This window comes from Aegilops tauschii, chromosome 1 (genome assembly GCF_002575655.3).
Source record: "Aegilops tauschii subsp. strangulata cultivar AL8/78 chromosome 1, Aet v6.0, whole genome shotgun sequence".
NCBI lineage: Eukaryota > Viridiplantae > Streptophyta > Magnoliopsida > Poales > Poaceae > Aegilops > Aegilops tauschii.
This window is the reverse complement of record NC_053035.3, coordinates 454,612,568-454,626,338: the sequence shown is the minus strand read 5'-3', so window position 1 is coordinate 454,626,338 and position 13,771 is coordinate 454,612,568. Positions and strand designations below refer to the sequence as shown.

General features: G+C 45.3%; 1 protein-coding gene across 1 annotated transcript; it reads left to right on the top strand.

Annotated features, from left to right (window-relative positions):
- Positions 1-5,682: 5,682 nt before the first annotated feature.
- Positions 5,683-12,142, top strand: LOC109770862 (protein MLN51 homolog). The gene is made up of 10 exons (XM_020329575.4): positions 5,683-6,410; positions 8,141-8,243; positions 8,349-8,749; positions 8,841-9,466; positions 9,586-9,700; positions 9,841-9,963; positions 10,396-10,448; positions 10,594-10,639; positions 10,728-10,906; positions 11,776-12,142. Exons 1-9 carry the CDS (start codon positions 5,890-5,892, stop codon positions 10,753-10,755), a joined length of 2,016 nt encoding a protein of 671 aa, XP_020185164.1. The 5' UTR covers positions 5,683-5,889; the 3' UTR covers positions 10,756-10,906; positions 11,776-12,142.
- Positions 12,143-13,771: the final 1,629 nt, after the last annotated feature.

Below are 13,771 nucleotides of genomic sequence, written 5' to 3'. Positions count from 1 at the left end.
GGCCATTGGCCACGACGGCGACGAGGCAGTGGTGGCGATGGCGTTCGAGATCGAGCAAATCGAGCGGAACGGCTCGAGGAGGAAGAAAATGAGGGGGCTAGGGTTCCGAAGGGTGTGGAGGGTGACCTAATATGCGCCGGGGATGCGGCGGATGGCCGCCGCGTGGCCATCCGCGGCGCGGACGCACGCGCTGCCTCCAGCGCACCCTCGGTGAACAGGTGAAGGAGACGACGGTGGAGGTGGGCTGGGCCAGCACTATTGGCAGTAGGCCTAAGTGCACAGTAGAGTAGGGCTTTTCCCTTTTATTTACTCTTTTCAATTATTAGCTTCTGTTTTTAAATAGTTTCAACTATCAAATGAATTTTGTTGAGCATGTACATTTGCACATAATTGCAATGCAATACCTGGGGGTTGCCCAAACAGTTTCAATTTATTTTCCAATGTTAAAAACATATTTTTAAAGGCTATTTCATTTGCTACTCGAACACCTATTAATTTCCTAGGAATAAATTGGGGGTCAAATAATGTCGGTTTCAACAAAACAAACATCAGGGGGAATTATAGAATAAAACGAACATTTTAGTTCCACAGTTGAAGAAATAATTTATTTGACTTTATTTCAGAATTTGAATTCGGCTTTGATATATCAAGGGGCAATTTGGATTTAGTCAAACCTGATGACATGGCACCATTAGCGGGTGATTACTATAACATGATTCTCGGGGTGTTACAAAGAAGACCGACGTTGACGGTAATGTTACTGTCTACAAAGCTCGATTTGTTGCGAAATGTTTTCGACAAGTTCAAGGAGTTGACTACGATGAGACATTCTCACCCATAGCGATGCATAACTTTGTCCGAATCATGTTAGCAATTGCTGCATTTTATGATTATGAAATTTGGCAAATGGATGTAAAGACTGCATTCCTGAATGGATTTCTGGAAGAAGAGTTGTATATGATGCAACCCAAAGGTTTTATCAATCCAAAGGATGCTAACAAAGTGTGCAAGCTCCAACGATCCATTTATGGACTGGTGCAAGCATCTCGGAGTTGGAATAAACGTTCTGATAGTGTGATCAAAGCATATGGTTTTAAACAGACTTTTGGAGAAGCCTGTATTTACAAGAAAGTGAGTGGGAGCTCTGTAGCATTTCTAATATTATATGTGGATGACATATTGTTGATTGGAAATGATATAGAATTTCTGGTTAACATAAAAGGATACTTGAATAAGAGTTTTTCAATGAAAGACCTCGGTGAACCTGCTTATATATTGGGCATCAAGATCTATAGAGATGGATCAAAACGCTTAATTGGACTTTCACAAAAGCACATACCTTGATAAAGTTTGGAAGAAGTTCAAAATGGATCAAGCAAAGAAAGGGTTCTTGCATGTGTTACAAGGTGTGAAGTTGAGTTAGACTCAATGCCCGACCACTACAGAAGATAGAGAGAAAATGAAAGTCATTCCCTATGCTTCAGCCATAGGTTCTATCATGTATGCAATGCTGTGTACTAGACCTGATGTGTGCCTTGCTATTAGTTTAGCAGGGTGGTACCAAAGTAATCCAGGAGTGGATCACTGGACAGCGGTCAAGAACATCCTGAAATACCTGAAAAGGACTAAGGATATGTTTCTCATTTATGGAGGTGACAAAAAGCTCGTCGTAAATGGTTACGTGGATGCAAGCTTTGACACTGATCCGGATGACTCTAAGTCACAAACCGGATACGTATTTATATTGAACGGTGGAGCTGTAAGTTGGTGCAGTTCTAAGCAAAGCGTCGTGGCGGGATCTACGTGTGAAGCGGAGTACATAGCTGCTTCGGAAGAAGCAAATGAAGGAGTCTGGATGAAGGAGTTCATATCCGATCTAGGTGTCATACCTAGTGCATCGGGTCCAATGAAAATCTTTTGTGACAATACTGGTGCAATTGACTTGGCAAAAGAATCCAGATCTCACAAGAGAACCAAGCACATCAAGAGACGCTTCAATTCCATCCGCGATCAAGTCAAGGAGGGAGACATACGGACCTGAATGTAAGATACATACGGACCTGAATGTTGCAGACCCGTTGACTAGGCCTGTCTCACGAGCAAAACATGATCAGCACCAAGACTCCATGGATGTTAGAATCATTACCGTGTAATCTTGATTATTGACTCTAGTGCAAGTGGGAGACTGAAGGAAATATGCCCTAGAGGCAATAATAAAGTTGTTATTTATATTTCCTTATATCATGATAATTGTTTATTATTCATGCTAAAATTGTATTAACCAGAAACTTAGTACATGTGTGAATACATAGACAAACAGAGTGTCACTAGTATGCCTCTACTTGACTAGCTCGTTGAATCAAAGATGGTTAAGTTTCCTAGCCATAGACATGAGTTGTCATTTGATTAACGGGATCACATCATTAGAGAATGATGTGATTAACTTGACCCATCCGTTAGCTTAGCACGATGATCGTTTAGTTTGTTGCTATTGCTTTCTTCATGACTTATACATGTTCCTATGACCATGAGATTATGCAACTCCCGAATACCGGAGGAACACTTAGTGTGCTATCAAACGTCACAATGTAACTGGGTTATTATAAAGATGCTCTACAGGTGTCTCCGATGGTGTTTGTTGAGTTGGTATAGATCAAGATTAGGATTTGTCACTCCGAGTATCGGAGAGGTATCTCTGGGCCCTCTCGGTAATGCACATCACTATAAGCCTTGCAAGAAATGTGACTAATGAGTTAGTTGCGGGATGATGCATTACGGAACGAGTAAAGAGACTTGCCGGTAACGAGATTGAACTAGGTATTGAGATACCGACGATCGAATCTCAGGCAAGTAACATACCAATGACAAAGGGAACAACGTATGTTGTTATACGGTTTGACCGATAAAGATCTTCGTAGAATATGTAGGAACCAATATGAGCATCCAGGTTCCGCTATTGGTTATTGACCAGAGACGAGTCTCGGTCATGTCTACATAGTTCTCGAACCCGTAGGGTCCGCAAGCTTAACGTTCGATGACGATCGGTATTATGAGTTTATGTGCTTTGATGTACCGAAGGTAGTTCGGAGTCCCGGATGTGATCACGGACATGACGAGGAGTCTCGAAATGGTCGAGACATAAAGATTGATATATTTGACGGCTATGTTCGGACACGGAAGTGTTCCGGGAGGTTTCGGATAAAACCGGAGTGCCGGAGGGTTATCGGAACTCCCAGGGGAACTAATGGGCCTCGATGGGCCTTAATGGAGAGAGAGAGGGGCGGCCAGGGCAGGCCGCGCGCCCCCTCCCCCTTGAGTCCGAATAGGACAAGGAAGGGGGGCGGTGCCCCCCTTTCCTTTCCCCCCTCTCCGTCTCCTTCCTTCCCCCTCTCTCCCTTTTGGTGGAAACCTACTAGGACTTGGAGTCCTAGTAGGACTCCCCTCTTGGGGGCGCGCCAAGGAGGGCCGGCTGGCCTCCCCCTCCCTCCTTTATATACGTGGGGAGGGGGGCACCCTAGAACACACAAGTTGATTGTTTAGCCGTGTGCGGTGCCCCCCCTCCACAGATTTCCACCTCGGTCATATCGTTGTAGTGCTTAGGCGAAGCCCTGCGTCGGTAACTTCATCATCACCGTCATCACGTCGTTGTGCTGACGAAGCTCTCCCTCGACACTCAGCTGGATCTAGAGTTCGTGGGACGTCACCGAGCTGAACGTGTGCAGATCACGAAGGTGCCGTAGTTTCGGTACTAGGAACGGTCGGATCGTGAAGACGTACGACTACATCAACCGCGTTGTCATAATGCTTCCGCTTTCGTTCTACGGGGGGTACGTGGACAACACTCTCCCCTCTCGTTGCTATGCATCACCTAGATGGATCTTGCGTATGCGTAGGATTTTTTTTTTGAAATTACTGCGTTCCTCAACAGGAGGAACAACACTGACATGACGGCCTTGTCGCGCACGACGTCCAGGTCGCGGTGCTGGTCCATGAGCACTAGTCGCTCCATGAATGACACCGACCATTCCGGTTTGAGCTTCAACGTCAGCAGAAAGTGTGTGCGCACAAGATTCAACCGCATGCAGACAAAAGAGCAGATCAGTGATTCCGACAAATGCAGTTCTCCAAAATGGCTAAACAGATAAAACAGACACGGGTGTCAAGTTCAAGACTTGCAAGAAGTATGAAATGGTACCACTGGACAATGCTCTCCAAAAGAAGAACGCATACGCTGGAATCATCCCAATCAGGGTTACAGTTGCAAAGGTATGGTTGTTCATTGGTTAAGGTTTTATAACAAAAAAAAGAGAAAACCTTTCCCATTTCTGGGTCTAACTAGTGAACGTCCACGACTTAACTAACGGTGATAGGTTAAAAAAAGCTAAGTGGGCTTGGCCGCGAGGCAGGGGCTTTACTAGGCTTTCGACATCAACACATCGCACTAGGAAACGAATTGCAAGATGGGGTGCTATGAGATCAGTGTGGCCCCTCCCCGGGTAATGATGCACTATTTGATAACGGGAAAGGAATAGCTATTACATGTCATTGCTGGGATCTCTCTGGAAACAAGGGATAGGATCATCATGCTTATGGCATATATGGAGTTTATGCTCAGATATTGCCCATGGCAAGCCGGTATCGCCTATGGAGTCGACTATGGATTATCTTGATTGTTACTTCAAATCTCTACATCTGGTCCAGAGGTACACAACATAAGAAATTCTCAAAGGAAAGAGGTCGCTCGAGGTGGATGTCACACCTATATCACATGCGATCCCGGGGGTGCAACCACTACCCCTAGGCCTCCGACGGGTTGGGTGGCACTTTCTGTCGATGGATCGTTCTCGCCGATAGATGGTAGCGCAGCGGCTGGTATGATACTAAAGAATCACGACAGATCAGTGGTTTTTCGGCACATTGTTCCTTGTTTGATCATTATAATGAAGCGTTGGAGGCCGTAATTCATGCGTTGATGCAAGGTATGACACTGGCCATACAACATACAAACAAACCGGTGCAGGTTCAGTCTGATCCTTTCGAGGCACTATCTATCTTGTTCGAGAATGTGCTTACTTGTTCCGCACATGGAGATCTTGCTGCAGAAGTAAAACGCTGATGGAGGCCGGAGAGTTTATTTCCTAGAAGCTTAGAAGAGAGCAAAATAAGGTTGCTGACCGGCTAGCAAATTACAGTCGTACCGTGTTTACTACCACAGTATAGATGCATACATGTCCATCTTGTATAGAGGAACTTTTGCCTTTCGAATGTAACCCCGTTATAGTGGAAAATAAAACTCCTTTTTCCTTTGAAAAAACCCAACAATGTTTTCTTTTCTGACATGACAACGACAATGTTAACTCGAGTGTCTTTCCCTTTGCGCTCTAGCTATAACAACGATCAAGATTAACCTCACCAAGAGCCATAGTTGACTTCCTGCTTTATCCAACGCAAACAGTGTGGGAAGAAAAAGAACATACGTTTGGTCAATGCTAAAAGGTCCCCGTAAGCTGTATGACCGCACTACCCCGAAAAAAAAGCTTTATGACCGCACTGCGTACGTCAGCGTCCGACAGAGCGCCCAAAACCGGCGTGCGGGCCAGACGCGTCAGCGTCACGGACGGCTACGTCAGACTCCAACTCAACCGCCGCAGGATTTGGACATGGTGCCGGTGCGTGTCCGATGGTGTCACCAAACGGCGACAGTTTTTCCCACTTCTTAAATCTCATCCACCCTCCCCCTCCTCCTCCCCCCGTCCACACGCAGACCAGAGAGAGACGCACACGGCCACGGGAAGCTTCTAGATTCCGTCGAATTCCGCAGCCGCCGAACCCTAATTCCTTCGCCCGGCCGCCCCGATCCGCCCCGCGGCCTCCCGGCTCGCGGCGCCAATGGCCGACAGGGAGGAGGAGAAGGCGGAGGCCGTGCGGGAGGCAGAGGAGGAGCAGGAGCAGCAGGAGGAGGAGTACGAGAGCGACCTCGACGACGCTCCCCTCCCGGCCGTGAGGCGCCGGGCTGCGGCGAGCGACGAGGAAGAGGAGGACGAGGAGGAGGAGGACGCGGGGCTGCCCGCGCCGCGGAGGGGGGCCGGATCCGGCGCGGAGTCCGACGGGCAGGGCGCCGCCGAGGAGTACGGCGAGGAGTACGAGGAGGAGTATGAGGAGTACGAGGAGGTGTACGAGGATTTCGAGCAGGGGCGTGGCGGGGCGGCCGCCCAGGCGGTTGCCGCGCCGAGAGCGGCGGCGGAGGGGGCTGAGGAGGGAGGTGAAGCGGCGACAGCGGCGGCGGCGGCGGGAGAGGAGGGGGAGGAGGGCAAGAAGGAGAGCGAGCCCTTTGCCGTGCCGACGGCGGGCGCCTTCTACATGCACGACGACCGCTTCCAGGAGTCCCGCGGCGGCCGCGGCCGCGGAAGGTACTCGCCTTTCCATCTTCGGACTGATTACCGCTTACTTTTTGGCCATTGAATGACTCGGTGACTTAGGATGTAGCCCAATTGCTAATTAGTGGACTTAGGCTGTGTTTGGATTGTGCTGAATTATGACAATCCTGTTTTGCTTGACCTGACTCTGCTTATTAAACCAGCATTGCGATGAATTACAACAATCCTGTCTGCCCAACTAGATTTTGCCCAATTTACCGTGCGGTTAACCAACTTTTATCCGCTTTCGCCGCTAATTTCTACAGCGAATTGTAAAATAAGTTCGGTGCAACACAATTTGGCAACCGCAAAGTAAGCATTAGTTGCATCAAGTTTAAGCTTGTGGGGATTTATGTTTGATTAGTTTCACCCAAGTTTCCACAAAAACGTACCATGGTTACTAGTGTTGTAAATATATGTACAAAAATTTATCATGGTTACTACTGTTGTAAGAAGAGACCAAACACTGATACCAGGAAACTAATCAAATTCCTGTCTTAGATTTGTCTAGATACGGATGTATCTAGTCACGTTTTAGTGTTAGACACATCCGTATCTAAACAAATCTAAGGCAAGAATTTTGGGACGGAGGTAATAGTAATTAAGATGTGGTCTGTTGCCCTAAATACTTCCACATGAGAGTCTGATGCATGCACGGCTGTTACATATCATAGTTGTTCGTCGCATATAATAGCTGATTGTTGCATATGGAAACATGAAGACAACAAACTTTTCTATAAGTATATTTAGAATTGAATAGGGAATCTAGGGACTTGAATTCTGGTCCTAGTCAATTAAAGTCATTCAACTAGAATTGCAGTACCGAGCTGAAACACACTTTACTAGGCTGTTCTGTACCCGAAGTCTTTCAACCAGAATTGCAGTACCAAGCTGAAACACACTTTACTAGGCTGTACCAGTAGCATTCTGTGCAAATACCACTATATATTGCCCCTGCCACCAGCGAAACCTGCAACCCCACAGGCCACAGGTTCTAACCTCCCTCTGCTGTTTATGGCACCAGTACTGTTCATCATGGACACACTGATAATCTAATGTTGCATTATACCAGAAATACTGATGAATACAAATGATCCAGAATTGCCAATAGACAGTAGCAGGAAAGCATCAACCTAAAACATAATGTGTGAATGCATTTAATGTATAACAGTTGAATCAAACTGGTGATGTTTTGTGCACTAGGGATTTGACAGTCAGCTTAGAAAGTACAGACCTTTCCAAATTGGGTGTAGTTTAGCTAGTGATGTCAACCAAAAGAAACATGCCCAAGCGTATGAACAAGTGTATGCGTTACTGAATCACACAATTTAATACAACTAGTTGGTACACACATGAAATCCATGTTAACTAGTAAATTATTAAATTTATTCACAAGATAAAGATGCATACACAAAAATAGAGGTTTCCCCGTGTAGCTTTGTAAGTTTGTCTGTCACACCTGTGTAGGTACCTGGAAATCGTGGAAGCGCCTTTTTCTTCTCTTTTGCCCTGGAGGGGGTGTTGTATTACCATAACTTATGTAGTCCTGGCTTCTTTAAATAAAATTGGAGGCCCTCAACCGCCCCTTCATGAAAAACATACCCCCCCCCCCCCCCCCCCCCCCCCCCCCCCGCGCGGCAAAATAGAGATAATGCTTAATCTGTATTATGATTACATTATCCAGGTTTCAACTGCTTTCTAATCTATCCATATTCTCAATTTAGGAGAACACTGACTAATAGGAACTTGTGGAATCCTAAAGAGGAGGAAGCTTGGGTCCACGACAGATTTGATGAGATGCATCCACGTGGTTATCATAATGGCAATGTGAGTAACTGACTACTATGCTTTCTTATTTTCTACTACTATGCATTGAACTGCTGATGCATGTTTCCTTACCAATATGCCTTTTTTTGTCAATTGTGCTTTCAGATGAGAAATCCAAGGGGCCGCTCTGGAGAGCGTGTTGGTGGACCTGGCGGTATGTCTCGTGGTGTTGGCCGTGGTAATTTCAGAGGCAACAGGTCTCGAGCGCATAATCATGATGGTAACCAGAACTACAGCTATGTTCCAAAGGGATCTCTAGTTTCCCTTGATAATACAAAAAATGCTGGACCAGTCCTGCGCGAGCACAGGAAGAACAGAGCTCCTAAATCGTCTCATGCTCGCAATGATGATGTTGATAACTTTGATGTGGTTCCAAAAGAATCTCACACTTACAATGACGGTTCCAGAAGTCGTAAGGCCACACCAAGTGTAATTCGTGGCAGAGGCTCTAGACGTTACCAACCACGTCGCAGTACCACTGAGATATCGTCAGAGCAAAATGATAAGTGAGTGGAAGGTTTATTTTTATTCAATCTTTGCACATTTGTTTTGATAGAGAACTAACACCAGCATGTTTGTTTTTCAATCATATTTCAGATCACAGAAACCTGAAAATGCTTTGTCAAATGCAAATTTGGGGAAACACCAACCTCAGAATTCAAATTCTCGGCCTGAGCAAGGTTTTCCTAATAAGCAATCCTTTGCATCAAACTTGAATTCAGCCTCGCCGCCATTTTACCCTTCAAGGCCGTCCCACCAGGAACAACTGATTGGTCAAAGGGGGAATGCACAACCTAGTACCACCAGTAGACCCTTCTCACCCCCCATTGGTATGGAACATGTTTCTCCAACCCCACAAAATGCCCCCCTGTTGAGAGGGAAGGCTTTCGTACCGAAGGGCACAAATATACAGTCATCTCCATCATCAAGTACCCAATCCACACTAAGGATGCCAACCCAGATGTTGGGTGCACAATTTGGTAGTAGTGGTCGAATGCCATCTTTCACACAACCTAAGTCTACAGTTTTGACTGAAGACACTGGTGTTTCTTCACCTAATGGATCAAACGAAGCTGTTACTCGATTGACGGTGAAGGGGCAACCTGGTGACCAGGGAGAAGAGCGTGCTTCTTTTCCCTATGGTGGAGGTCAGGTTCTCGGAGCTACAGGAGGCCTTTCACTTGGTGACAAAGGTTTCCATGGCACCCCAGCACTCTTTCCAGGTTTGTAAGTTTATACTGTGAAATTACAATTTAATAAAAATGAGTACTTAATGATAATATGTATGAAAAATAAGTAATTAATGATACTAGTAAAGTTGTAACTGTTTTCTATCATACAGTTATGCAGTTTGGAGGCCAGCATCCAGGTGTGCCTGGTGTTCCTTCAATCGGTATGGCTTTACCAGGATTTGTGTCTCAGCAACAACATGGCGTCAGCAATTCTGAGATGGCTTGGTAAGGAGTTAATTATCCTAATTTTTTTTCTGCATCTCAGTCTAGTACGATGGTGGTGCACTAAGCCTTTATTTATTTGAATATGGCATTCATAATTAGCTTGTCTAATTATTTGTTTGGGCGCATCTGACTGAAATCAGGCTGCCAATATTGTCCGGTTCCGCTGGAGGTTTGGGAGCAACTTATGGCTCACCTTATTTTGCCATGGATGGCAGCTATTATTCCCGACCTTCTGAGCAGGCATCTTCTTCAGTTAATCCTAGGTATGTCGGTCCAGTACTATAACATGATGCATTGCAGGGCTTTTAGAGTTCTTATATATTGCAGCTCTAGTCGTATATACTTTTGAGATGAGTTACATCGGTTTAATTATGAGTTCATCCTCGTCTTGCATAGAACGACAGTCCTACTAGTTTTGTGACAGGGTTAAAGCTTGACAGCAAAAGCTGCAAAGGTCACCAGCATGTTCACAACAGTGATAAACTATGCTTTATTTTTTAAGCAAGTTAGTTGGCCTTAGGGCTTGTATTATGTCAATTTACCCCACCAATGTGCCTGCTTGCTTTGTCTTCGAATAGTACTGACTGACCAGTCGGATCTCATTATATATTAAACCTTTTCTCTGTCACCATCAAACTTCATTGAATGAAACAAGGATGAATAATTCTGGTTTTCTGTTTTTTGCTGCTCTACAGAGAACCTAGTGCAAGTAATGTGCCTTCTCAGTTGAAGCCCCCACAAATAACAGGTAAAACAGCTTGGTTCCCTTTTCAATATCGTATCTCTACCTTGTTATTTTACCTGTGTTTAATTTCAGATATATTAGAAGTTTCTGCTCTCTTTTGTGATCCTAGAAAATTAGGAATGTTTTGACACATTTGCCCCTTTTGCAGAAGTTGTAAATGATGAGCCTAGTCAACGCCAAAATAAACCTCGCCGGTATTGTTAAAAGACATATCCATTCCGTCCACTGTATGCTTTCTCATAATAGCACTGTGTGTTGATATCATGTCATATCTTGTTACAGATACTCGCAGATGAACCTTGGCCAGTGACCATAGGATGAGGTCAACAAGCACTTCATGAGCTTTGGGTCTTTGCAAGATTTGGGCAAGACTTGTTATCTCAACAAGGTCTTACTGAGTAGCTGAAGCACTTCAGTGTCTGCTCTGTGCACTTTGGGTTATTTAGTATCCAAAAGATGAGGTACATGTGTACAATACATGGTGCATGCCAGCCGTTTTTGTTTCCTTCCATTTTCTGTTTGTTTATATGAACTGGTGATGACCTGTGCTACTGCCCCCTTTCACCTGAGCCTTGAGATTATGAAAATTATTTTGCCTGTCATTGGTTACAGGGTCCACTAGGTGTGCCGATAGATGTAGGTTCTCCTGGTTGTATTCCATATCTTTTTATTGGTCTACACTTTAGAAGTTAGAATTAGGAAGCCTGTTGACAATTTGGTCCCGGTGATTAGCCATGTTGATTCTCACTTTTTTGGGCTTCATTGGTTACTATATTAACGTTTTTTAAGCTATTCCTACAAAAAGAGGCAGTTGAATCTTAGAGATAACTTGAACCTTTTTTTAGAGCAACTGTACATTTGAGACTTGAGTGCAGTTGGTACCTCATTGTTCTTAGTATTTCTAAATCCTGGGCAATTTTGTCCTTTGCCCCTTAAATCTACGTTCTCTTATTCATAGAAATAAACGAACCTTGTGATACCGCTCTAAACTGCTCCTGGTTCATGAGTACACTGCATTACGAAACTGCCTTGCGTACGATGTTTTCCCCATACGACTTTGTACTACAGACACAGGCCCGTTCCCAATGTTTGGGCCCACTACACCAGAACAGTCTGCTCGTACGCAAAATCGTATGAAGTTTGATCGTACCTATAGCAGCGCTCATTGCATTATGTGTACACGCAGATGTTTATTTATATCTTTCTTGTAGCCTTGAACTGGAAGATGGGGTTAGCATATATTTTGCCCACATGGACATTCTGCGGATATGTTATTCTCAGTTGGCCACAGTCCATGATTGTTAACAAACCTTACACTGCTCCTTTGCAGGTTGACTGTTGAAGCTGTCCATATCACTATAATCACTCGCAGTGATTATTCTGATGGGTCGCTGCCAGCGGTTCTGTTGCTCTATCACGTAAGACTGCCGATGGCGCCGGGAGGTGAGATTCTTGGGGTCGTGTTTGGTTGGGGAACGAAGTGTAATAGAATGGTCATGGTTCCACGCCGCTGGAACAGGTTGGTTCCGTTCGTGTGCTTTGTCAGTGTTTGGTTTGAGAGATGGATTTGGTTGAGCTCACCTCTTTGTGTAGAAATGGTGAGATTACCTCCTATGCATGTGTACACTATATGAACAAATTATTACTCTGTATTTTAGCAACATCTTATTCGAATTCGTGGCAACATTTCAATTGTATCTACAGCATGAATCAACAATTTAAGTACAGAAATGACACCATGAACTCTTGCTGCCGCTCTTGCCAAACATATTTTCCCTGTGCATGTAGCAAGGGCACAGCAATAGCATCAGTCAATTCCTGAACCGATTGATGGAGTTTTGTTGTGAATTTGTTTGCCGATGTACTCCCTCCGTTCTGAAATTTATGACGTTTTAGAAAACGTCCCGACCAGGTGAAAAGGGAGGAAAGTACAGAAGTGCCCCTAATTTGAATCGCTATTGCCCTCGTCTTCCTCACCGAGCAGATCCTCTCCATCCCAGTCGCCGCTGCTGCTTGCTTCCTGCCGCCAGGGTCGCCCCCCATCCCAGGGCCGCCCCTCTCCCAGGGCCACCCCCTGTCGCTTGCGCCAATCCAGCCCCCTGTCGCTGGAGGGGGCCTCACCAACTCGCCTCGTCGGAGGGGGTGCTGCTGCAGATCGTTGTCCCCCTCCCAAGGCCTCGCCAGCTCCAGAGAGTACTGCTTCAGATCGAGGTACTGCTCGCCGGAGGGGGTACTGCTTTAGATCGGCAGCCCCAGGTCCAGATCGCCGCGCCCTCCCATGCAGCTCCAAGTACTGTTGCAGATAGCCTCCCCACTTGGTCCAGATCGCCTCCTGGAGTAAAAGTTTGAAAAGGAAAAGCTCAAAATACTCCAGACAAAGTTTGTTGGCAGAGTACTGTATCAATCAAGACAGTTTCAGAGTACAGGTACTGTAGACAGTAAAAAATTGATGGCAGAGTATCAATCAAGACAAAGTTTCTGAGTACAAGAACTCTAGCAGGCATACAAGACTGAAATCGTGCTCAGATGAATATGGAATTGGCAGTGCAGAGTACCCGGAGGGCTTGAAGTAGGCAGCAACAGCAACAGCTCGAAGCAGGCAGCATCTCCAGCACGACACAACAACCTGCAAGAGAGAAAGACAGTAATCAACATGGAATTTGATCTGAACTGTACTCCCACCGAAGAAGAGGACATACCTGGAGGAGTCGGTCCCGATGAAGATGATATCGATGATATCGACATGCACAAGAGCATTGATCCTGGTGAAGATGACATCGACATGCACGAGGGCACTGATGCCGACGAAGATGCAGTCGGTGAGCTTCCTCATCTTCCCTATAAAGATGATGTCACTGTCAACTCAAATACTCAATGTGAAATGATCAAAATACAGAATAAAATGGATTAGGAGTAGAGTAAAGCAATGATCATTTTAGTTTGTACCGTACTCCATTTTGGTAACATGAGCCTGTACCAAATTAAACAGTCAAAAACATTCAGTGTGAAACGCATTAACACGAAAGACAGTAGACAGAAACATGACACTAGTGGCTAAGCGCTGAAACAGACCTCACTGAGCATTGACAGCATGTAAACATACAGTACAATGTGTGTTGACAAACAGCAAAACAGAAGGGGCATGGATGGATCATACACAGTGAACAAGCTCATCCTTCACCACCTTGTCGGTCCATCGAGCATGTCCGCTTTCCTCACCCACATCCTACACAGCAGAATATTTTCAGTTTTAGTTAACTGAATATTTTCAGTTTTAAGTTAACTGAATATTTTCAGTTTAAGTTAACTGAATATTTTCAGTTAAG

Coding starts and splice junctions, on each gene's coding strand:
- LOC109770862 (XM_020329575.4), top strand. CDS start 5,890: ATGGCCGACAGGGAGGAGGAGAAGGCGGAGGCCGTGCGGGAGGCAGAG. Junction 9,964..10,395: donor TCTTCTTCAGTTAATCCTAG/GTATGTCGGTCC, acceptor GCTGCTCTACAG/AGAACCTAGTGCAAGTAATG. Junction 10,640..10,727: donor CGCCAAAATAAACCTCGCCG/GTATTGTTAAAA, acceptor ATCTTGTTACAG/ATACTCGCAGATGAACCTTG.